General features: G+C 34.9%; 1 protein-coding gene across 2 annotated transcripts in view; it reads right to left on the minus strand.

The window, feature by feature from the left end:
- KCNH8 (potassium voltage-gated channel subfamily H member 8) overlaps positions 1–27,520 on the minus strand; it is a 178,428-nt gene that overhangs the window by 84,549 nt on the left and 66,359 nt on the right. For both annotated transcript variants that reach the window (XM_050311757.1, XM_050311756.1), the window contains exons 3-5: positions 21,311–21,442; positions 7,899–8,026; positions 4,997–5,237 (exon numbers count right to left, since the gene is read on the minus strand). In XM_050311757.1, the coding sequence (XP_050167714.1) occupies positions 4,997–5,237; positions 7,899–8,026; positions 21,311–21,442 (501 nt within the window). The remainder of the gene's footprint in view (positions 1–4,996; positions 5,238–7,898; positions 8,027–21,310; positions 21,443–27,520) is intronic.

Consider the following 27,520-nt stretch of genomic DNA (forward strand, 5'->3'; position numbering starts at 1 on the left):
TTCACGTTACTATGTAATCCATAGACCATGAACATTTCATTATGACCTTGCCTCTCAAGTATTAGGTGCATCAACAACATCAGTCTGTTTTGATGTTTTGTTCATATGCATTCACAGATGAGACCATTTTGTTGCTCAGAAATAAATTCCCAGAGATAATTTCAAACCAATCCCTTGGTGTTTACCTGAATTTTAGCATACTATGGACTGAAAGCACACTTTCTTAAAATGGTTCAAAACACTGCCATTTCCTTTCAAAATGCACAAGTTCCTTTAGATGTGAGGTCCCCCAGACACAGATTAGGTTTTACATGACCTTCTGTGCACTAGCAAAGATAGGAAATTTTAATAATTATAATAATGAAAAACAACATAAGAGGAAAAAGAAAGCAAACCTTCAAATTTAAAGCAATCTCATGAAATCTACAGCATTTAATACTTCCCCATCTTATTCCAACAAATTTCATTCAAAATATGTCATTTTCAGTACGATAATATGCATACATAAAAGTTTTGTAAGTCATCAATAATGGTATGAATTTCTACTGGGTTTATGCCATACTTTTAAATCTCTACATATTAAACATCTGAGACTGAAGGACTTCATATGGTTTTAAAGTTTTTGAAAGATTTTGAGTCATTTACATTTGTGATAAATACTAATGGGCCCACATGTCTCTTTAGTCTACAGTATCATGCCACACAAATCAAAGTTTTAGGGTTTCAAAACTTACTGCTTTCAATAAAACAGAAATCACTGCTAAAAACACTTTGTTAAACAGCATTTAACTAGAGAGAGAAATACACATACAAAGAGAAGAAACCTTAGTAATCATGATTAGTTTTCTCTCTTGAAAGTGCAAGCCATAGATAAAGCCCTCAGGTGAGAATATGTGTGCAGAGAGTGGAGAAAGGGATGGGTATGTGGGTTTTCTTCCACAGGCAGCAAATTAGTGCATTTTAGAAAATCACTTAAAATAATGTTGCCAGTACGTTTATAAAAAGTCTAATTTTACAGCTATAATTAACATCCAGAGCTTGTCTTCCAGTAAAAACTAGGTGATCCACAAAGAGAAAACTGAGCACTTCTCTCAATAGTTGTTCCTGGCCACCTGAGGATACAAAAATACTCATCCACCTTTGATCTTATTCCTCAAATAATGCATTACCATTAGCCTGAAAGCCTATAGATATTTTCGCTGAACCATGGCATTGATCTCAACTCCTGTTGAAAGCATCCATTCAAATAGTCCTGTGAGCCAGCAACAAAGTATTGATAATTTTTCAGGCATTGTTACTTGCTTCAATTAAGATGTTCAACAAGGTTTTAAAAATGCAAAACAGATAAAGAAAGACAATATATGAAAACTGGAATGAAACTGTTGCAGAAATAAAAACACCACGCTGGATAGTTATGGAAGAGTAATAGTTATGCAATCGGGAGGTTGTAACCAATTAAAGGGAATTAACTTTTCATGTGTTTGAATACATGAAGCTTCTCCCACTTTTTTTCTCCAGAAGACAGAAAAATTTAAAAATATTGTTGAAAAGTAACCACAATCCATTATGATTCTTAGAAATATCAAAACTTCAGGCTCCCAGACATACCTATCCACAAACGAAGGACCCAGCTACCACGTAGGCAAATACAAGGACATAAACTTTTAAGCAAATAGTGCAATAAAGCAGGTAATATCCCTCAGTAGCTGAAACATTTCTTAAGATAATTAATTTTTTGTTTGTTTAAATACATTAATGCTAAAAAAATTTTCTCTGCACCTCTTTATGATTTTTGAATACATGAAACAGACAAAAATCTCTAAAACTAAACTCCATCTTTGGTCAGACAAAAAAAAAGATTTATTTACAGGGGGATGTTAGAGAATGTTTGCACACATTACAAAGAATAACAGATGTGAAAGTACACTCAAACATCACATCACACAAGTTATCAAAGCACTACCATATATAGGAAATATCAAGTGCAAAATTTAACTTAATTTGAGAAGACTTCATTATGTTTCCCCTTCAACCTCTCCCCCAAAGGCGTCACAAAATGGGTTGTTATTATTATTTTTTATCTTCTGGCTATGTTTTAGAGAACTTTAGAGGCTAAAGCAGTTAAACCTCTAGCCAGACGTACTCTTTTCTCATAAATAATTTAATTCATATCAACACTCTAACTTGTAAGCACCCCAAGTCAGGACAACACTTCTATATGCAGTATTTTTATCATGCTTAAGCACAGGTTGACACACATAGTCAGTCTTGGATAAGACTAAAAGATTTTTTAGCCACTAAACTTATTCAAACTTTTCTGCTTAAGGGAAACCCTTAGCCTCTACCCTGTTATGTCCCTTGAACCTATGTACAGATAACACCTCTACCCTTTATTATCATGTTTTTTATTGTCATGTCCTCATGCTCTTGGATAACAGCTAAAAAAAAAAGACCCATGTCAAGTCCAAATAAATGTTCATGCAAACTATGTTCATAAAAGGAATATTATTTTATATTCTGAGAAATCTGAATAAAATCAAAGAAGATAAACTCTATTTCTCCAATCCATGACTACTGTTGTGATACCTCAATCCATGATTACAGAGCTGTAATACAACTGAAGACCCTATCTCAGACAGATCTTCCCAATGACTTTCTGAGGCAGCAGTAAAAGAAGAATTTTACTCAATGCTTCTCATTGACTTTTCTCAGAGCACATAGATCATCCATCAAAGATGTGCTTGTTGGAGCCAGAGTGCAACAAATGCCCTGAAACTTATACTGAAATTTAAGTGTGCTGTCAATCTTCCTACTTTCAATATAGTTACACACGTTCTGAGACATATTAATTCAACATTTTATTGGACAAGGTGCCATGGGGAGATGATTATAAACACACTATTTTCTTTAAATTCATTGCAGAGATTTAAATGCAGTATGAGAATGTCCTGAAAATACTCCATAAACCTTTCCCCAGAGCTACAGATTTTAAAACAGGTAATAACATTAGAAACAATGATTCTGGAGAAAATTGAGCCATTATTCAAACTGTGGGGGAGGAATATTGATATGTTACAGTACAGTGTTTGTAGTTACCAGTAACACGATTAGGAAAAGTCTTTTCTAGTACTTCATACACATTTCTTTGAAGGTGTTTAGTTACAGCCAGAGTTTGATTTCTTGGATGATACACCTAAAAGTCTAATATGAAGTAAAATTTACAGAAAATCTTCATCAGTTTATTTTTCTTACCCAGCTACTCTATTGTTCATTGTTTTTGGCTTACTGATATAAAGACTTCATATTTCCAGCAAATTATATAACCAGAAAAGTAACACTGAGCAGTACATCACCTGTCTTGCTTCGAGTGAATACAACAGCACATAAATCAATTAGATACAGTTTATACTGTCTTGTATTTATATTCAAATAAACACACTTATAACACAAACCAGTTATCTATGCTGATGTGGGATGAAGGATATAACCATTATTAAAATATCATAACTTTGAGTCTACTCTTTTTATAAAATTGCCCAGGTACATCAAGTGGAATGCTTTCATTTTGTATTCTTTAAAATGGAATATGGATTAATTTATGATTGACTACAGTCATAACCTCACTTTTTTTATGCAAGACAAAAGATGATTCTTGAAGATCCGCATGGCAGAATGTAAATTTCTTACTGCAGTGCTTGAGTATCTTTGAAAGTGAATTGTTGGCATTAAAATGAAAGAGTCCACCAAGATATAATAGTGATCTAAAAAAGGGAAATTAGATCTTAAATCTAATGAAAAAACAGTGACCAAAGAAGGAAACAAATATTTATCCATCATAACACCTGATTCTTCCAGCAGTCACACTGCCTACTAATTTTACTCTCTGAAATAAAGCTGACAGAGAAATGAACAAACTTTTCAAAATTTTCATAAGAAAATCATCTGTTAAACTAAAGACATTCTGAGTTACTGTTTAGGGTTTATGATGTTTCAGTTTTCTTTATTTTTCCTAGAGAAGATCATAACATTGCTTTAAATGCTTGACCTAAACTATATTTTTTCAGGAAAAAATTAGAGAAAAGTGGAAAAGAAGATTCTAATCTGAAAGTGATTTTATTCTTTTGTTCATTTTCTTTCTCTTTCAGAACCCATACAAAGCCTTTTCATATTCAAGAAAGACATATTCAACTTTGCTTATTTCTTAAAAATAATAGCTTCTCCACCTCCATATTATCAACAGATCTGAGCTATGGTTTGTCAGTGTGACAGTACTGAGTAGTATTATAACAGTAAAAACTTGGGGAAAATCTCTTTGACTATATTCAGAAATTCTTTTCCATATTCAGAAAGAAATTGAAAAAAAGATAACACAAAAAATTATTGGCTACAAAGCCACTATGAGATATGACCTTGTTTCTTTTTCATTTTTTTAAGATATAAGAATTAAATCAATCATGGAAATAAAAAGTTTAGAGAACAGACCAGATGACAAACTCCAAGCTCTTAAATTCTAACCCGGTTGTCAGTATAGCTTATTGATACTGTATACTTGCATTATTGTAGTATGGGTTTTTATCTTATGTCATCAGTTTTTAAAATCTACTGATCTTCAACTTGTGGTCCAGGGCTATTCTTATTGTCTGTGAAAGATAATCTTAAAACAAACAAACAAAAAATTACATTATGACTGTAATGATTACAGCGCACATCCCTATATTAGGAAGGTTTAGGCATTGACAGTGTGAAACAAGGGTTTTCAATCTTCCTTGAGATCAAAGGTCCCTTTAGAGTAACAGACAATTTAGAGGAAAAAAAAAAAAAAGAAAAAGGAAAAAAATAGGATCTAAATTTCAGAAAAAATATCAAGCTATATAGATAACATTGATTTTCTTCAAAGTCAGGAAAGTGGTGATTATTTCCTTTTCTAAATTATACATTCTGTGAAAACCCTAAATGTCAAAACAGAGATCCCAAACAAACCCCAGACATATCTTACCGATGATAAAGAGAATTTCCACTGCAATGTCACTGACAGTTGTGCTTCGAGTTGTAGACAGCTCATCATGGCCAATAAAGGAAACATTGTAAGGTACAGTTACAGCAACATAAAACGTTGCCAGTAAAATAAGCCAGTCCCAGCCAGCTTTAAAAGTGCTAAAATGCAACAGTATGAATTTGGACTTTTTTGCATCTGAAACTTTGTATTCTGGAAATGCTGGTTTATCTACAAAAACATTCTGAAAAAGAGAGAAAAAAATTAAATGAGACAAACCAATAATTTGATCACACAGAAGCTTTTCTTCCAGTGCAGTTATTAGGTGTGAGGTGTTTGTGGTTTTTTTTAGTTGCTTCTTAAAAAAAAAAAAGGCATAATGAAATATGACATACTCATATGCAGGCAAGAACTAATGCTACTTTTTGTCTTCCTAATGTAGTCCTCGCACTTATTTAGACAGATGGTTCTGTTCATGGAATAACTTTTGTGAATGTTGGGCAGGAAGAAGATTAATGAGGTACAGATTAAAGAGAATGAAAAGGGGACTGCATTTTGCAAACTATTTCTTCCTCTGTTGGATTAATTCTGACTGAAGAACAATGTTATTCTGTTGGTCAGATAGGTTAGAACTTTGTATATGCAAGGACATAGTACTGCAAATAGAAACATATAGAAAGGAATAGGTGGTGCTGGAGGCAAAACATCCTTCCTACACATATTTTAGAGCTGTGAGCAGGTTTTTTCAGACTAGCTTCAGCCTAGTTCCATGGACTAAATAGCTCCAATACTTGGAGGACCTCTCCTGATTTAGTTTCATCTATGGCAATCCAGTTCATGTGAACCAAATTAGTAGGAATAACTTTTTGATTCTCTTTAAAATTGCACTTCCGGTTTAAAACAAAATGCTAATGTAGATCCACCATAATATTGCTTCTTCAACATTAGACTATACCTAGCTTTGTCTTGAGTCTTTGTCTAACTAGCTGTTTTCTGCAACCAAGACTTCAGTGTTAAGTATCAGCTTTAGAAATTCTTAGCTTTCATCTTTCACAGTTTTAACAAAAACATCTACTCTCCCGAAAAGCAGCATGTGGGACATGAACTGTCATGTATTACTTACTAACAAAATTCTGCTCATTGTCACCGTGCTCCGGGTTAGTGCTGTTCCAGTAACAAAGAGCATCACAAAACAATCTTGTGTCTTCAGCAAGCTAAAATTACTTCTGATCTTGAAGTTATTCAATATGAAAATAAAATTACAAAACCTTCATGACTGTGGACTTAACTACATTTGCCTTGTCACAGCCTTTCTCTTTGTGTGTTTCCTTTGAAATACTGATGTCATTGCCTTCTCTACTCTTGGTTCTCATTCATGAATCAAAGTGGCTGAATTCTCACTTGTTAGCTTCAGCTCATTTTCAATCACAGAAAAGAAGATGTTCCTCTTATTATTTCCAATCCATAGCTAAAAAATCAATGTACTAAAGGTAGTAAATTAGTCTCAGAATAAATGTTTTAAAACGGTACAATAACATCTGCACTAGGATTTTGACAGCACAGGTAAGTCACTGAAAGCTATTCAAAAGTCATGTTTCTAAAAAATATTATCATATTACTATGCAATGAAAATGTCCCTGGAAGATATGGTTGTATTTTGCAGGGTATTTTTATTATTAAACTTTTTCAACATTAAACATTTTTAGCTCTTTCTTAACATTTTTCAACATTTAATATTTATATTCAGTGGAAGTGACTGTATGCCCTATGAGATATATTCCAGTTGAGTATTTTCATGTCTTTAATCTATACCAAGTTTTTTTGGCTTCAATTTTTAATGTAATAATGTCTAGGAGGATGTAGCTGCATTGCTGCTTAATTCTGGTAACCAATAAAAGGAACATGCCCAGTGGCAGATCTTTCAGGGTGTTCATGTTTTATATCCATTGGTTATTTTTTCCATTGTCTGTCTTTCATCCTCCACTATTCATTAAAAAAAAAAAAAAAGAACAAAACAAGACCATTTTCTTCTTGTTTAACCGTCAAAGATTTTAGCTTTTTAAAGCTAATTATACACAAACACGAGACTACTGTTTTGAAATTCTAAGAAAAACTAGTTTTGCCACCCCTGCTTCTAACACCTATAGGTTGGAACAGGCTCTCTAATATTATTTTAGCAAATTTTTATAGGAACATAATGATTTCATATGTATCTCTAGCTTCCCTCTGCAAGAGATTTATTTTTTCTCATGAGCATTTCCTCAGAAGTCTTTCTGTTGCTATATTGTTGGTTTTGTCTATTGTTTGATTTGGTGTTAGCAGCATTCATAGGTTGTTTTTTTTACTTATTAGTTATAGTTACTGAGGGAACACAGAAGTAATTTAAAGAAAGAAACATTTCTACTTCTGCTGTGAAATGAAAAGACAAATAAATCCAGCACAAAGTTGGAGAAATTAGCATCAAAAGTTGCCTAAATGACATGTGACCTTTTGGAGCTTAATCCCATAGAGATTTTCTGCTAGAGCAATACCTTGAATTTCTTCATTATCTTTTTGGCAAATAGTAATAATTGAAATGAATTTATTGGGATCACAAGGCAAATTCAAACCTAAAATTAAGTTCTGAGAAACTTTATAATGTGGCTTTCCTGGCATTTAGTAAATAGCTTTTACAGTATCACTAAATGCAGTCTTGCTATATGGTAACAAATATCATAGTAGGCAGAACTGCACTTAAGTGAAATGCATTCTAATCCTTTTGCCACTGTAAAATTATGACTCAGATATTTCCCAGGTACTCACTGACCTTCTGCAGCCCTTTTAATTGTTTGGGGGTTTTTTTAGGCAGTGCAAAGAGTACCTTTTTGAAAAAACAAAAAAAAAAAAAGAGAAGAAGCAAACATACATTATTAATTTTTAATTTGTTCTTCTCTCTTCTTTGCAGATGTCCAGAGATATGATAAAGGACAGCTCTACTCCTTCTGCGTGCTGACTCAAAATGCGACCCCGCTCTTCCTCTTCCTTTCCATTTTTCTGCAGAACAAAAGTGAAAGTTCATTAAAGATCAGGAAATAGCCCTTTGGGACCTGAACTACTGACATTTCAGACATTGGTAGAAATGTAAATATTACATACACCTTTTCTTTTGCTTAATCTTTTGCAGTAAAGAGACAAAAATGCCCTCTTCTGAAGGGCAAATAAAAATCACTGTGAAGTTTTAATTGCCAAATACCTTCACACAAATCAGAAGCAATTAATTACAACATATGATTTCATAGATAAGATAAATGTACTCTCTACTGTTTCAGAAAGTAGTGATTACTGACCAGAGGGAAGCATGGCCACTTAAAATATCCTTGAAGCGGTCCTACTCTCTTATTTCAGGGAAAGAAAAACAAAAATATCATGGTGTACTTCTTAAAAATAAAGAGTCTGACTTGTACGAGGCTCCCATTATGTCAGGATATGCTAATTTGTAAGCTTGCTCATTAGTAATAATGAATTCTTATGTTCACGCATTTCAATTTCTTTTCCCACCACATGGTCACTGGCAAAATCACTTGTCACATTCCTTGGTGACATGAAACCCATTAAGAGTAAAGACTGAACATTATTTTGGAAAGGTTTGTGTTTTTTACCTCTATTCAGATGTCTGTAATTGTCAATCATGGGAATAAATTTTGTTCTTGCTTATAAAGCAGTAAATTCAAAGTAACTCCAGTGACTCTGATGGAATTACAGTGAATTGATGCCAGAGTAAATGAAAGCAGACATTTTGTGATGTGTCAGGATTAAGAAAAAAGAAATTACGGGAATAAAGGAAGAAGCCGTCTGTCAAGGAGGTTTAATTAAAGTCAATTCAATGCATACAAATTGAGGGAAAAAAATTAACAATACACAAAACTAATTAGCAGAGACAGAAATTAACAACAAGCAAAATAGCTACATTTGAAACCTGCCTAGAAAAGCAAGAAAGATTTGTATTAGAAGTCTGATGTATTTTTGGCTTAACAACACGAAACCATACATAACAAAAAGTGTAGGAAGATAAACTTTCCAAACTTCTCAGTGAAGTAAGTTTCATGTAATTCATGCAAGAGCAGCTTCCAGTTGAGGATTTTTTTTACATGTAAGTAAGAAGAAGGGGGAAAACAAGAAAAAGAAGGAGAAAAAAGAAGGAAAAAACTTTGCACTGCAAAGCCAAATAATTACTCAAAAGTTGAAGGAGGTAGATGGAGAAGCCTCGTACTTTCCCATCTTCAACACATACAGGTATCAGCTACAATGAAGAAAGATAGAACAAAAAGTGCTATTTCTGAAATGACCAGCTAAATTTAAATAAAAATAAGTCTCTCAAACATCAAACTATTTAAATCTCAAACTAAATTTTAAATGTTCCTAAATTCTGGGTAAGAATAAAGTGCTTATCTGCTTCTCTGAGCAAAAATGAATTTATGTCTATTGAATTGGGTCTACACTGCAGTATTGGCCAACAATAGTAGTATGGGTTTGTCATATGATTTTGAAATTCTCTTTAAAACTACTTACAGGCCTCTCTTTTTTTCCCTTTCTCAAACTCACATGCCTTTTAAAATATATTTTTTAGATATGGCCTTTCAGTAGCTTCTTTTTACAGAACAACGAACAACTTTCAAGATATGGATACACAATTGCCTGATACAATAGCGTAATAATACCCTCAGCTTTTTTCTTAATAACTCCTAATCTCAGATGTTCCTTTTCCTCACATGCTGAGCACAGAGCTGAAAGTTGTCCATAATTCCACCTCTTTCCAGCCACTGAGAATGCTATACTCATTAAGCCACTCAGGTTGGGGGGCTTGACATGGCACTTAGAATCATACCAGCTGCATATTTACAGAGCAAGTGACTTTCATCACATGCTGATTCCTCTATTTGCAAAGGATTAATACTACCTCTATGTTAATATTGGAAGTCACTAAACTCCTAGAGACAGAAAAGCATGGATAAATAAGGAAAGTGTTATGTTTATTATGAAGTAATAATTTTCCTTCCAAACAGAAATGGCAGAGATTTTTTATGGTTGATAGTAGCAATGAAAAAAATACGAAGATAAGATGCTATCAGAGCACGTATTAATAGCTTATAACATAAAACAGGGAAGGATATTGGTGAATTCTCCTGCTTTCTGATCTTCCCAGTACCTGTAGGAAAAAAAGCAACCCTGATCCTAGTAAACCACATTGTTCACCAGGTGCGCCTTTGCATGTGTGTGATTACTTTCTATAATCTTCCTTTTTTTCCTGCCATACTCATACTCCTGTCATGGTCTGAATGAGACAGTTCCTTTTTTATAAACACCCAGCTGTTTCTCTCTGGTTTTTGAAAGATTTAGGTACCTGACAGACTTGCATTTTTTTCCCATGGCTTGTCTTAGCAAAACGATACAAAAATAAACACAACCACAAGCAGAAATGCACTTTAATACAGTAGGTTAATTTTTGCCCTGGGCCTAAAATCAAAAGGATTTCTCATCTCCCCAAATACTGTGAGAAACCCTGTCCTAAAAAAAAAAAAAGAAAAAAAAAATCTTAGATTTTTGGACTCTATTTTCCTGGTGCTTCCACACATCCCTTCCTGTATGATGGTAATCCCCTCTCCAAAATAGCTCTTAAAAAGGATGCTTTGCAATTTAGTCTTCTCTCCCCTTTATATTCATCAAAAAAGTGGTAAAACATCTTTTAACTCTTATTGTGTCCTTCTGGTTTTTTTCTTTCAAATGAGATTAGGTATAGTACCACAACCATCATACATGACAATCTCAAAAGTCTTTTCTAAGAAAAGAAACTAACACAGCACCTCTTTGCTAAGTTTACCATTAGTCTCCTAAGAGCTTAAGAATCGTCACAATCTTGTAAGGGATGGTTGCAGTGGAAAAAAAAAAGCACAATCAGACACGAACGCCCTTGTAACTGTTGTCTTTTCTGCTGTATATTTATAAGAACATGAGGCTTCAATCATCGACTTAAAGTTGAGGCATAACTCTTTTCCTGCCCTTTGGGAAAAAAAAATCTACTTCCTAGGTAGTACTTCAATTTAGCACTGACTAAACTGAAACCAAATATATGTCTGCTCCTCTTCAAAGTGTTTAATAAAACCATAGAATAATTTAGGTTGGAAAATAACTCTAAGATCATCAATTCCAATCACTAATCCAGCACTGCCAATTCCACCACTAACCCATGTCCCTAAGTGCCACATTGACACGTCTTTCATATTCCTTTACGGGTGGTGATTCAAACACTTCCCTGGGCAGCCTGTTCCAATGCTTGATAATACTTTTGGTGAAACAATTTTTCCTAAAATGAGAATAGTCAGAACCTTGGTATTTTTTCCTCATTTGTCACACCATTAATTTGTATCCCTTCAAATGAACTTCAAAACTTCACTTTTTTCTGCCTCATGAATTAATAGAATATGCACTAATTAAACCCACTACTGACATTTCCCTCTGGTGTGAGGGAAACCCAACATGATACCCAACATGCTCTTGTATGGAATCATTTCCCAGTTTGATCATGGGTCATTACCAATGAAAGATTTCAATACAAGTGTTCATGGACATAAAAGAGAAAATTAATATCTAGCATTTTGTTCAGATTTCATGGGAAAATCCAAGACACTTGTCTTTGTTTATCTAAAACATAAAGTTAGAAAATTAATAAAAGCAATCAGCACCTCTCAAATTTAACACAGAACACAATATAGTGGCAGGATGTGAATGAAGTAGAGAGGAATGATGTAAAGTACCCTGAAAGTTTAGTCATGAAAACACATGCACACCTGAGTAACCTCATTCACAGAAGGTAGTTCTACCAAAATCAGTGAGACAGAGTTATTCTAGAGGCTGTGAAGCTGCAGACTTGGATCTCTTAGCAGTATCTCTGCAGCTTTTTTTCACTCCCTTGAGTACAGTAGCCATTGAAAGACAGGTTCACCACTAGGGACAAGACTACAACTGTTCACTGCTTTTTTTACATTTTCACAACCATGTTAACTCCATGCTCAAAGTTATATTCCACCTCCAACTACTTAATTGCCAATACTGTCCTGTTTGCTTGGCAGGTGGAGCTGCTAGGCTTAGGGTAAGACTGATTCAGACACACTGACTATCCTCTTCAAACAGTACAAATATGACCATCTCAAGTCATGAAATGCAGCAACCTCGACTGGGCAAAAGTAGGAAAGTTAGTATGGATAGAGATATCTTTAAACACTTTGCAAGGAAGACTTCTGAAGAAAAGCAGGTAGTTCCAGATTTCCATGGTCCCTACAGTGTGTGTTCTCTGGAAAAATTGTGATTTTATGTTTATTTAACAGTGCGGTGCACACTTTTATAAATAGGTTCTCAAAAAATAACATCTTAGCTCTTTTGAGAGGTAATCCAGGAGCAAGTATGAGGAATAAATAAATAAATTTTTTATTCCACTCTTAGCTACTTGGCAGAGTAGCTAAGAACATTTTAATTTATTTCATTGTTTACAAAGCTAAAGTTAATCATGAGATGAAACAGCAAGTAATGCAGCTCCCACCTCAGAAAATTTGTCATAGAAATAACATCCTTTTGAATGTGTGAACTAGATTTCCTTTAGAAAAAGAGAAAGAGTAAAAGCAGAACAGGACAAATGGACTTTCTTCATTGCTAAAAGGTGTACAGATGACAGGGACATACTTGAAGAAACCCATGATGCTGCTCCATGTGCACAGTGGAGCCCTGTGAAAAGGCATAGTAACAGATTAGCACTGTGACTTCTCACTGCTGGTGGGACCCTTCTCCCCTCAAAATACAGAGGGACTGGCATATTCACATATCTGTGTGATCTCTCTTACTGCTGTATTCTGAAATCAGGCAGGGAAATAAATCTTCCCCATCACCTTTCCTGTGTATATCTCTAGGCTGTCACAACCACTCAGTCCAACCACAAAGAAACGTTTTTACCTGGGATATCCTACAAGTACTGAACTGTTTCTTTTTGAACCTGGGTTCAACGAATGATTTATTAAAGAATTTTTACATCATTTATTCATCTTACAACTCTACCTATAAAAGGCTTCTCGTGAGAAGTGCAATCAAGAATTTTTTGTCCTTTTCTTACTTATGTTGAGAAGCCCTCATCACTTACATCACAAGGTAAGGAAAACCAGCTGAAAGTGTGATCTTTGCAAAGACCTCCATGAATAACCCACGTGCAATTAAAATAAATACAATTATGTCTACAGAAAACACGATGGTACTAAATCAAATCCAGTATCATTAACGCAAAACATATTTCACAGGCAGTCCTCAAAAAAACCAAACCACCAAGGAAATTCTGAAGGTGGCAACTGGGGTAAAGCAATTCTGAATCTGGAAAAAACCCTTTGAAAACAGATTGTATGGAAGGGTGGTATGAATTTTTTCTAGAATTTTTAAAATATTTAGCAAATTTTCAGTTATTATTTTGTAGGGGACAGCACATGAGCAGTTGCCATTAAAGAGAAAACTGATAAAAACCTGCTTTGGTATTAATAACAAAATAAAAGCACTACCATGGGCAATTGACTGCAGGAGGTCTGTTGGTTGTATAACCTATTCTTTCTGTAAACAGCAACCAAATATTCACATAACTGTAAGCTATGGAGGATCCAGGTAAACTTCTAGCTGTTTTTTTTATTCTGTTAACTGATTAACTGATGCAATAAAAAGATGTACTTAATGTACATGCCAGCTCTACACTGTAAACATTATTACAGAACATTTTTTAAAGGGGCTAATTTTACACAGAATCAATGGCATTATTATCATAATTTTAGCATTATGCCTTCAGAGAAAATTCAGCCTTGAACAGGCAGAGAAAATGAGCAATAATACACATTATTGTTACAGTTTTTATGAATCAGAAAGACCTTTAAACAGTTGTATGCTTACATTTTGGGCTGCTGATTCTTCCACTATTGAAAAAAAAAAAGGTAGGAGGAGACACACAAAGCCAGAAGAAGGGTTCTTCCTCCTCTTCCATTTTGGGGGTTGACAGGTGTACACTCATAAATAAATAAATAAATATTCCTTTTTAGATGCCCGTATTTGTGTCTATCTCATAACATACAGAATTGGAAAAAAAAATTCCAAGCAAACCCACCTTTCTTCAACTGTTCCAATAGACTGAGTTTCAGTGGAATAACTCTGAAAATGTACTACTTTAAGCTATTTTCTCATTTATTAAAACTATTTCCTAAAAGTTACAAAACTCTTATAATAAAGAAAAATATTCCAACCCAAAAATTACTATTTCAGAATTGTGTACAAATAGTTTCTTTGCCAGTTTACTACTGCTACTACTCTAGAGTGAGTTGCCTCACAAATGGGAAAATTGTTATTTTTATTATGCCATCAAATTTGAAACATGTCTATTGATTCAACTGAAGAGAGTGGTCATATGTAGTTCTTAGAGAACAAAATGTAACGTTGAATTTACAGCTGGGTTATTATTCACTTCCAGCTGTTTTTTTATGGTACTGATATTTCCTGTAACATTTTGTATTTCACGCAGTGAATGTTAGCTCATGAGAAACCGATATGCTCATTTATCATAATGAACAAAAACATTCCAGTAATAATGAGAATATTTGAAATATATTTGAAGAACCCCTACAACTTAAATAATTAAATAACTCAGTTGAGAAACTGAGAAACTTTTCACTGACTTGAGCAAATGTTAATGCCTCTTTCTGTGCAAGACTGTAGTATTTAAATATGTAATATCACTGAACCTAAAGGTTTTCCTTTTTCCTTTAATTCCATGAATTCAACCAAGTACTTTATTTACTGATCTTTTTTCCTCCAAATATTCAAGAAAAGTGATCATAATTTCAAATCATTGATGTTTGCACAAATAATTAAAAAAAAAGATTTGCACAGAAATTGATGGTAAAGTACACCTCACTTACTTAAGTGAAAATAAGAATATATGTATTTGAATAATTACCCTCTTGTGATGAAAGCAAGTCTTTTGAGAATGAAGACTTGCTTTCTTAATAGATTAATCCACAATACAGAACTATATAAGTCACCAATAAAAAAGTTTTTTTGTCAGTGCAACTTGTCCTGAGTTAAAACAGTGGAAGGGAATAGATTTTAAAAAGGAAGAGCTAAGCCATCTCTAAGTTCAAAACCCTATAAAGTATGTATATACGTTTCATGTGGGCATTAAAACACCCAGAAAATATCTCCGATTATCTCTCAAAGAATGACATTTTCAGACTATGAAGGTGACTGGTCATAAGCTAACACTGCTTACAACCTTAATTATACAACTTAGGATGGATGCTTGGTAGTTTTAAAAATCATCTTTTCTACAGCTATGCAAAACTCACTTGTAATGGGTCTTATTTGCTGAGTCTTTACAGAACCTCGGAATTACTCTGAGATCCTACAGCAGGAACTACATGCACCATAACTGCAATTACAGTTAAATTCTGCAAATGGTCCAAGTCCTCCCATTTGTGCTTCTGAACACAAAGTATACATGCAATATGCATTCTAGTCCTCCTGGTCTCTTAATGAAATGTAAGATACTAGGCTGAGTCTAGGTCAGTGAAAGTCTTTAAAGACATTTCACCCTTTCCAGATTTTTTTCCATAGAAGTAAGGTGGTAAATTATACAGAAAGGTTGTAAACCCTCTACCTCCCTAAATAGTCACTCACCACACGCATCCAACTCCAAAGAGCTTTTCTAATTGGCAACACACGTCCTAAACTCTCTGTTTCTTCTGTGTTTTCTGTTGTCAGTCTTACATGGTTGAGCTTTCAAACTCTAATAGGAATGTCTGAGGGTATTTTCCACCATTCTGACAGCAAAACAAAAAACAAAACAAAGCAGAAGTGGTTGCATGTTTATCCAGGAAATGGTGAATCAATGAACTATTCAGTGACTAAAGCATATATTCTCTCAACTTTCCAGGATAACCCAGAATATGGTCATTATCTCTGCATTTGCTCAAGAATCAGACTTTGCTTTTCTTTCTCTCATTTTCACTCCACATACACCACAAGGGACACTTTTCCCTCACCTCCAGAAGACGTCCTGCACCTCTCTGAGAATTGCTGGAATGGAACTGCCACTTGCATTTACTACCTGGTGAAAAGTCAAAGCAAGAGCTACAAGGACAGATAAGTCTCTAAAGATTCAAGGCTCAAATAAAATTTATTTGCTTGCATAAGAAGGTGAAAAGGGAAGAGAGAGAGCATCTACCTTCTCACAAATACCAGAAGGAACAGGGAGAGAAAGGTAGCTTTATTTTTGTTCCCAAAGTGTTTAAACTATCATGCACTGATCAGGAGGAAAGGAGTTTCTCTTTATTGATGGCAGAAGAGTTGCAGACCCTTCTTACTTTGATGATGAGCCAGGAACAAATTCATCCTAGAGAAGATGTAACTGAGTCATTGCAAAATAAAGGCTTCCTCAATATGTTCTTCCTTTGGGCAGCAGGAATGTTGGAATAAAATGGTGCTTCTATCCTGCCTCCTCCATCAACAGAACTGCATGGTGCCCTGGGCATCCTGAAAAAATTTTATCTGCTTTGATTATTGTACATCTGACTATATGTTCCCCATCTCAATATCCTGCCTCCTGACAGGTGTAAGAAGCTTTAAAATGAAAAGTTGTCTCCTGAATATTCACTGCTGTAGCTTGAGCAATCATGAAATAGCTGAGACAGTAATTAAACAGAATAAACCAAAGTGTACATTGCAGAATTTCTTAGAAGAGACCATTCCTGCTCCAAGCAGACATTTTTAACATAAAAAATCTGGAATGCAAAATGTTTGGCACATGGTATTTTACTTCAGCACACTGAAAAGAACAACTCCTCTCTCCAACAAATGATGCATAATCAAAATAAATCTGTTTCCTTAGAAATTTATATAGACCTAAGGATTACTAAGAAGCCAGAAGAAGTAAGCCAGTTAAACCATACCACACAGTTTAATCTGGGGTGGGAAAGGCTCTAGTCCAACTTTTGACTCACATTATCTTGAGGGTGAAGGCATCTTTGCCAACAGGCAGGCTGACCTGAAAGTTGAAATTCAGTTTAAGAAAAAGTGTGGTTTACTCTGTGAGCAGTTAAACACCAGAACAGGTTGCCCAGATAAATTGTAGAGTCTCCATCCTTCATGATATTCAGGACATATCTGTTCATGGTCCTGGGCAACCCATTCAATCTGATCCTGCTTTAGAAGGGGACACTGGACCAGACAATCTTCAAGATGCCTTCCCACCTCAACCATCATGCAATTCTGTGGTTACTATATATTGCACACATTTTTATAATAATGCTGGAATAAAGTTGAGAAAATCTGTCCTAAGATAATTGTTTTAAAACAAAGAGTTCAAAATTTTCACAATGAAAAAACCAAAAAACAGCAAATAGATTTACAATAAACATTAAAAGGAAGCTTTTTGGGATGAGTCAAATTCAACAGGGGAATTTTAAAAGTTATTATAGTGGTAGACCTCTACATCTACATAACCCAAGTTAGCATTAGCATACAGATTAGAGATCTAAAAGTAGTCACAGAATAATTTGATTTCTTATTTCCCTATCTAGAATCTTGTATTCCCACTAGATTCCAGCATATGGCCAAGTGTATTATAGAAAGTTCATTGGCAGAAATGAAAAAGAACTGACCCAGTCATAACCACACTGGAGTTCAGAACTGGAGTCTGGAATTTTCAGTTTGATCAGTTCAATCAGTTTCCCCAAAAAGGACAACTGAACTTTTAAATATTTCACCAAAATGTAGCTCATTGTAAGTTAGGATACTAAAATAAAGCTCCCATAAAACTATTTAAGAAACAGTTTCTGAAGGAATCACAGTGTTTATTAAAAAACCCAAAATAAACCTTTTCCAGTATATTGAAAAGACCATCAATGTGGTTAAATAGCCAAATTTTAGGAAGAAAAGGTAGTGAGTTGCTTTGCACAACAGCAAATGATTATAGATATTATTAAGTAGATGGAAAATAAAGTGCACTTCTACAGTAAAATTACAGGTAGGGCAAACATGTATTGTTGAAAGCAAATTGCCAATAGTGAAAAGCTGAGGTTTTTAAGAATATGGCAATTAAAGGGGTATGGAGGGGGTGGAGGAGGAGGATGGCAATTTGACTTAAAAAACCCAACCCAACCCAAACCAAAGCAGCCATGAAAGTTGGTGACTGTCATAGCACTTCTTAAAGACTGCCAAACTTCTCAGGCATGTGTTTTTGCATTTTAATTATATGAAAGTCTTAGGAAAAAGACTACTCCTTCCATTGGATTAGAGGGCTGTTTTCACTGGAAACTTTTATACAGAAGAAGAGCAGGAAAAAAAAATCTGTTAAATTTGTATTTAGAATGAGACATCCAAAAGAAAAGGTCACAGACGACATCTGACATTTGGGCTGGGTAAAGGGAAATAAGGCAAAAAGGTAGACTTTTTCAAGACACATTGGCACAAAGGAACAACTTAAGTTGTGTGAACAGATGAGATAAAATAGATAGGAAATGTCTGTAGAAAATCGAAGAGAGTATCGGCTCCTGTGATTTAGGAAAGTAAATACACAATGCACTAAAAGAAAGAGGCCATAAAATCAGGAGATAAAGCTAAGGAATGTGTCATTGTAAAAGTACAAGGAGAACAAGATTTTACAGAAAAAACAGGTGATATCAAAGGTAGGAAAGACATGAGGGAGAAAGATTCTGGAGAAGACTTTTGGAAGCACAACCCGTGAGAGTGTAATAGCATAGAGTGTTGATAGAATGCCAAGGGGCAGACTTAGGAGGAAAGGAACTTGAAATAATTTTGTTAGATAAGTTTTCTAAGGAGATTAGAAATTAATACAAATTATAAAATCTGTTCTTGGTAGAAAACAGAAGAGAGAGACTGAAACAAAAACATTGATACAAGGGCTTTTCACGAGCAAAAAGAGTTTCACACTGAGAACGTTTGTATCTAAGTTCCCCTGCTATACACAGTCTAACCTTAAGAGATATGCTAAAAAGGCAATAGGAAACTGGTCATTATGGCATTTACCTTATAGCAACAGCTTGCTTTCAACTCTGAGTTTGCAACTTATTTGATTTTTAAAAGGAAAAATTCAGTAATCTTTGAAAAAATAGAACTATTTTTTAGCAACATTGCTTGTGAAAATAATATCCAGTAATGTGTATCCATAATTTTGCAATGGATGTCAATCACTGAACATTAAAAAAGCTCTTTCATACATCCAAACAAAACACTGTTAATATGAGGTTTCTCCTACATTCTCAGTGCCTGATAGTTTTTGTGGTCTAAGTAAAGAAGCACCAATTAGTTCCAGAAGTTAAACATTCTGAAATTTCAGATATTTTGAATCAGTTGCATAGATTGTACTGGGAATTCTTTTCTGACAATTATGAGATGATGTTCACCAGTGGAGGACTGGTGAATCACTCTGAATAGGAAGAATTTTAATGCAACTCAAGGAGCTAATGTACTACGAAATTTATTTTTACATAGCCAGGTAGATTTACATAAAATTAAAATGCTGGAATTGTTTGTAAATATTCTGAATAAATAGTTAAATCCTGTTTGTTATCTCCCTGTATTATGTAAAACAGTGTATCTGGCAAAGCCCCATACTAAGTGTTACTTTCTGTTTCCATGATGATAATAACATGTGATTTCTCACTGAATCTATCCTGAAAATTTGCAGTGCTTGTAAGTAAGTCATTAGTCTTTCGAGTACAGATGTTCAGACAATATTTCTTCTAAATGATCCCATATATCATGTTTTAATAAATTACTTTACTAAAACTTTCGTAAGAGGCTTAAGGAGAAACTAGATAAAATATTTTTTATGTTTTAATGTTGTTACTTATAATAGTTTCTTGAAATTGGATGTAAGGAAAAGCTGCAAAATGTACCTTCAAGGCCATTTTTCAGTCTTGCAGCTCAGAAATTTTCAAATACATTTGGTGCAAAAAGTGAAGGATGCAAAACAAAAAACAACCCTCAAATATTCAGAGCTTGAAAAGTAAGAAAAAGTTGAAATTATTTGTTCAAAAGTACAGAATAGTTGGACATCTTTAACATAAATGTTGATATATGAATATTCCTCAGCATGGGAAAATAACATTTCCTAGTTAAAGTATTAAAATTTCATAAAAGAATGCTGAATTGCACATCTCTGTAACTGAAATATAATTTTTTCTTAAAAGCTAATATTTAAAACCAGAAAAAGTGGATTATTAATTGTTCTCCTACTTTAGAAACCTGTGAGGAGAAAACGAGTTCTAGAACCATATGTACATTTTTTTTTGAGGTATGCTGAGAGCAAATGGTTATTATAGGGTGAAAAAAATACATACCAGAGTAGTAACAGATTGGAAAATTCAAACCAGTAATGACATTTTACAGAATTCTGAGAGTTACTCATGCTGTCTACTTATCTACTCTTTCTAAATAGTTTCTTTGACTCTGAAAAATTGCAGAACTAAAGTGTTGGTTCACTATACCTCTACAGAATGTAAATCTGGAATAAGTTCACTGCCTCTGATGTACAACAGAGAGCAATGCTCACTGCATAGCCTTCATCCACCCACACTGACTTTGCTTTGTCTTAGCAATATTTAGCAAACCTTGATTACACTATGCAGTCAAAATTATTTTATGGCAGTTGTGAATCATTAACATAATACAATCTTTTTCCTAAATTCAAGAGAGAATCCTTGCAGTGTTTCCTTTCAGAAGCAAATAAAAGTGAGAATGTATTTCTTATACTATTGGACAATCCTGATGACATAATAAAGCTTATAATTTAATGTAATGAAAATTAGATGACGCAAGAGCATATATGCTTCCCAACAGGCAAAATAATTCCTAAATTCTGCTTATGGAAAACCACGAAAAAATGCATTCATTCATCTCTCAACCATACTGAAATCAGATTCATGGAAGGAATATTTGAAAAGGTTTAGTTTTTCCAAAATGCACCTCTGAAAATTCAGAAAGTAAATAAATTAAGTCATGGTACATAAAAGCAACTTTAACTTTGAGAACTAAGTGCTCTGTCTCCCAAATGTGGAGCAGTACGTAAATAAAAACAAATGACAGATTATTTATCCTTCCATGACATATATTAATTTCTTCTTTGGAAAGCTAGGAGGTCTTTCTCTATAGTGAAAGGTATACACAAGAGCAAAAGTTCATGAAGGTGCAATTCTCAAAAACATATAAATATTGGTTCTTATCACTGTTTTTGCAATTCACACAAACCTTCCTTTTTGTCTTCTGCAGCAATCTTCACTTTTGTGTCTGTTATATCTTTGAAAGAGGCCAGAAAGAGTACTACATCTCCTTTTTCATTCTTTATAGGAACAATATCCAGTAAGCACCAGAATGAAGACCCTGCAAGGATAAAGAATGAATTTAATTCAAACAGCTGTCTTTTAGCAGAGAAAGGGGGGCAAAAAGTGAACTACTAAATCTACAACTATGTAATTCTAAAAAAAAAATCTTATTTAGGAGGTCAGTAGTCAGGGAATCACAGATGTTCAGCTCATGTAAATCTCTTTGCATCATTGGTTGAAGCTCAGTAATACTGCTTTCTCCAGAAGGAAGACATTAATTTGAATGCAAAATTTATCTACAGGGATCATTAATAGAGTTTAATGAAGCTGCTTAGTCCTTTGAAACCATGAACTCTCAATTGATGTTGCTTATTTCCTGGAAAAGCTTTCACTTTGTTAACTTGACATCTGAAGCGTTCATATTTACTACAGAATCGTTCTACCTTAATCATCTGACTTCATACTCATTAAAATCCCTTGACAGAAGACCTGATAGTCAGAGGATCATTCCAGTAATTCAAAGATATTTAAACTAATCAGATATCAGGCTCAGAACAGAAATAGAATTAACTCATTGTAGCTTACAGATGGTGAGATATCTAATACCACACGTCATCTATAAAATTAATATCAGCTGTCTTCCTTACTGTCTGTAACATTCACCTTGCTAAGACTGAAGTAGGAAAACGCTGAATTTGGCAAAAACTTGTCAACCTTTCTCGGTCCACACCTGCTACATAATCATACAGCTTAAAATAAATTCTTACTGTTGTCAGTCGTTGTGTACGTCCTGTTTTGCAAGATACGTTATTCAATTCCAATGACGTAATTCATAAGCTTCCTATTAACACTACTAGGAATAAGAAAATAATGAATGCCTGGATGCTGGTAGTGTATTGCAAAAGCAAACATCCTAGAATCCCAATCCCATCCATTCTTAAATAATTCAGCCCAGTACCAGGCTTTTTTCTCTTTCAGGTTTTGGGTACCAATACCAACCTCCATCCACCATCAGCCTCCTAATATTATTTATCAGATATGTAAGTAGCACTGGAGAGTTTAACATTTTTTTGTTTGGACATGTCTTTACACTTCTACAATCATGCTGCTTCACAACATACTATTTTCGGCATTCATTCACCAGTACAAGTCTACTTTAATACATATAAAGAAACAGGACTATTTCCCTGAACCACTGCTGCCACGACTGTCTACTGCCACATGATCAGCTGAGCTCTGGAGGGGTCCTTAAGAAGAGCAAGCAGATTAGTGTGCTGTTTTCTGAAGTTTTCAGTTTTGAAAAAGAATTGGGCACAGGAAGATCACAGTTAAGTTTTATAGTTTAGATTTTCAAGTGGAAGTTCTCTGACTGCCTGTTGAACACTATAGACAAGGCATGGGAGGTGAAACAGCAGCTTTCTTTTAGAAGGACCGTCACAGTTAAAAGCATGAAAATATGCTTCAAAGGAAATTCATCTGGTCATCTCTGTCCTGGTCAAACTTTCCAGGAGTCAGACAGGCAGCTTTGAGAGTAACATTACTAGTTCAGTAATCAGGTAAGGCTTCCACTTAAGGTTATTAAAGAAGGGACAGGGAGAATTTGGAACAGGAGGAAAGAAAACTGGAGGAGAGAAAAATCAGGGAAAGAAGCAGACTGGATTTACATTGGGTTTAAATATTCTCATTTTGAGGTTAAAGACTAAGTAAGAAAACTCTTCTAAAAAAAGGTAGAAATTGTGTCAGAAGCAAGGTATTTCAACCGTTCCTTCTTCCACTTGAATTTTCCACTCTTAATTTTTTATTTTTTACACTTTTGACTCTTTTATCAAAAATTCTGCTCAATAGTAGTACTGTCAGAAGAGTTATAGAGACTCATCACCCTATCCACCTGAAGTGCTGCAACGAGAAGAAGCATTAAGAAATTTTACTTTACTGCTTGAAAATGGAATCACAGATCTCTACAAAATGCCATTATAACTTTTAAACTGGTCAAATTCTTACTGGTAAAATTACTTTCTACCTGGCTGCATTCTAGCAGTAGTTTCAGTGGACAAGAAGTCATTCTCAACTCTTTCTTCTAAATATCACCAATAGTGGCAATGGTCTTTAAACATCTGTTTCAATCTCCTCGAGGAGTGGAAGCATATCTTACTCTTTTTAATTGCTTCATGCCTTTTACACACACACACACGCACATATTATCCATTAAGGCTGCTCCTTGAAGAAAGTTATAGACATCAGCCATATTCAAACAAACCTAACTCAGTTATTGTAATATTGTCTGAAATGATAGATTTGTAGGTTTAAGGGAGTTATTGTAATATGGCTCATCATTAGAAATAGATACATTTAATGGTTTAATTTAACATTTAATGGTTTAATGCATTTGCCCTTTTGTGTAATCAAAGTACATTTGAATTTTCTGCGCATGAACATTGGTCACTGAAATTGTTCCACATCCTGTCACCATTAATGTTACTTACTGTTTCTCTCTATCATATTTTCTTTCATTATCTTTAGTCCTTCTCCTTCTCTGTAAATATTTTGACTAAGCAAAGCAAACATGCACAAAATGTGGTGTGCCAGCACCGCCACACGGGGAGGGAGACTCCTCTCATCCACCCTCTGGGATGCAACATCCCCTCCGCAAACCCACCCAGAGCCACCCCTCACCTCTCCACCATCCCGTCCCCACGCCCAGGGCCGCCTGGGTCTACCTGACCAAGCCCATGCCCAGCGTGGTCCCGTCCCAGACCACCGGGATACAGCAGCACCAGAGCCAGATGGCGCGTGAAGCTCGCTATTCCCACCCCAGCCACTGCCGTTCATCCTGACCCAGCTTGTTTGCTGGGCAGGAAACACACACTGAATACATGCACAGGTTACTTGTCTCCTGAGGAGTTCCCTGCGTGATGGAGTAGTCAGTCCTGGATGCATTTACACACTCAATCTTTAGAAGCCCTAAACTGAGCTTGTTGGTTGGTTTCCTGCACACAACCACCCCCCAGCCCCTTTACTCTGAAAGGAGGAAATGAATATGAGATACTCTTCAAGAATAGAGATGATCTGTTTTAGGTCAGGACTAGCTCAATATAAGGTTGCATTCTGTCAAAAACAGAAGTGTAGTTTCATTATTGAGGAGCATTCTTGGAAAAATATACTGATCCAATGCAATCTATTACTTAGCTTTTACTGAAAGCCAGCATCATATAATTCTATAGGCCAAAAACAGAACTTTCTCATCAAAAAAGTAGTACCCTATTTTGTTACAGTTCTTTTGAATGCACTCATCTGTGAGACAGAAATTCCTTCCCTGCTTCAGATGGTGCATACAAAGGTTTTCTATATTGTCAAGAGTCGTCTATTTCTCTTGGAGGTTTATTTATATACAGACTCTCTTTATTGCTTCAGGCCACCACTCTTGAAGAAAGAGTCTAATCTTTCTCTTGCATTATGAAGTGAGGGGTCAAAATATGTTTTAATAACCTCAAGGCTTATATAAGCACATCACGGGGAAGGAGAATAGAGACCAAATGAAGCATAATCTTATCGAAGGCAATTTGGCTGTAGTCCACCTTTTATATATACATAAAAAAAGAGAGTGCTTTATGGTCACTCTCTCAACCACCCTTTCTACCTTTCCTCACTTTGACAGCTAGAAGTCTGTCCTCAGACTGAAATGAAAACAAAGGTCATCAGACTAAGGAATTTAAAAGCGAGGTTTTATACAAAACCCTGCCATTAGAATGCCAATAGCTTTCAGAGCCAAGCATTCCATTTACTAGAAAATAAGGCCGGCTTAAACCAAGGAACAGACTGAGACCATTAGCTCTACTGGTAAGATATGTGCACTCACCGTATGAAAATACACAATCTTCAGTCATGCCCACCCCAGACAGAGCCCAGTGAAATACTCAGGATAGAAAAATCTTGGTAGATATTTGGGTATTACAGAGAAATATTGCACAGGTATTGCAATATAGAAAGGGAATGGGATTATGGGCAGCAAGTTAATATAATTCTTTAACAAAATAATTAAATTCTGCACTCATCTTGTCAAAATTTTAATTGAGTAGTGAGTTCTTTCTTAGCCATACATATCCCTATGAATTACTTGGAATGAGTGATACTCATGCAAAGCTATGGTCTCCTTTTGCTCTTGACAATCTGCGAGTAGTTTTGTCCTGGAAAAAAAGCTTAAGACTTCCTTTTTTTTTTTTTTTTTCCCATATATTATATCCAGTGGCAAACCATCAATTACTCAGGACTTTTCTTGCCACACTACTCTCCAGACAGACACTGATCCAGCTTATCCTGTCCCTTCTATCACTCAAGGGCTGGAAATACCAAATGCACAAATTTATGTGATTATTTCCACTTCTCTGTGATGAAAGAAAGAGGGATTAAATTGCAGAGCTCCTTTGTGAAGCTCTGCATCTGTGTATAACATGCCAGACTAACTAAATTAAATGTTTCCTAGACTGTGAACCCGATTATCTGAAGAAAGAAAGTTTAAATATTTTGCTTATTAGATATACAAGTCATGTGGCAGAAAACTATAGCTTTTCAAGGAATAGTTATCATCAGATATATATGCATAAGAGTGCAGAATTAGGCTGCACAGGACATGTAAATCTGGAACCTTTCTTTATGTTTCAGTAGGATACTTAGTAAACTAAATACTCTTTTAAGGAGAGGCGAATCAAGCCTTAAAGAAAAGTATTAAAACGCACCACCCTGTTTCCAGAGATTTGTTATGTAGAAGACAAAGATAAAAATACTTCTGTGTAGATAGCTGTAATAACTTGCCAACAGTGTCGATGCTAAATCTTCACTATTACAACACTGTCTCATTGGCAGAGTTATAAATTGTTAGCAAAGTAAACCTGCTGCTGGATACATCATAATGCCAGAGAAGTTTTAGCCTGATCATCTCCTCTTTTCCATCGCAGAAAGTGTGCACTTCAAGACTGACAGACCAGGATGCCAAAGACTTTGCCTGAGGAAACCAAACTCGCTCTTTCATTAGCTTAGCCAAAGATTCCCAGCATCAGTGATAACATTTCATTTTGAAAGTTATGTAGTTCTGACAAGATGTCAACATTTTGTTGAGGGGAGTAAAGTGCAAAGAGAAAACAATGCGTACAAAAATTGCAACTGAACTAGGAGCTGAAAGGAGCTGAAAGAAAAAGCATAACTATAAGAAAGTACTTTCTCACTTGTAAATAACAGAACTTTGACAATCATCAATTAACACAGCAAATGAAAGGTTCTACTGCTTTAAGCAAATTAGCGCCTCGTTCTTCTCCATCATCTCTGCAGAAATCAAATGTATGTGTTAACAAAAATCTATAATTTTTTTCTTTGAATTCTGCTATTGCAGGTGCCAGCCTGTGTGCTATACTCTGGTGACACTCTTTGATCTGAAATTATTGTAAAACTAAGAACGCATATGGGCTAGCATGCAACTAACTTATATGGGAACAGATGGTTGTGCTAACATTTTCACAGGAGTAGTAAAGAAGGCTCAAGAACTTGTTTCCCCAAGTCCTGTGTGGCCACGAGATCATGCTTATGTCCTGGAAGTAAGTCTCCCTACAAGTTTTAACAGTCAATGTAAATCCATTCCAAAATGGATTTATAATCTATTAATGAATCTAAAATGGATCCATTAAAAATGTATTTACATCTTAAACCAGAATATAGTTGTATCTCAATAATTTGGTACCTGAAAGGAGATAGTAAAATACTTTAATAACAAAGTAAAACATTTATTTCAGTATGAATAAGAAGGAAAGTAATAATCTTGTGGAGCTGATTTAAAACTTGTTACAAATAGCTTTGCAACCCTCTACATAATCTATGGAACACCATGTACAATTATTAAAATCTATTAGAGATGTGCAAATCCCCTCCTCCATGTCTTTCCAGCCTTCTTTTCCATACCCAGCTTCAACCTGTGCTCTATTTCTTCTACTGCTAGGTAACTCAGTGCCTCATATGCCATATGCCTCATCTTGCCTAGCATGTCCAACTTTTTGGACATGCTCATCATGTCATCACTGCCATGATGGAGAGAGGAAGAGAGAGAAATGACATTTTAAGAGGAGATGCTTTTCAGCAGAGCATTCGTCTA

The sequence above is a fragment of the Myiozetetes cayanensis genome, unplaced genomic scaffold (genome assembly GCF_022539395.1).
Source record: "Myiozetetes cayanensis isolate MyiCay16 unplaced genomic scaffold, myiCay2020 scf1, whole genome shotgun sequence".
Lineage (NCBI taxonomy): Eukaryota > Metazoa > Chordata > Aves > Passeriformes > Tyrannidae > Myiozetetes > Myiozetetes cayanensis.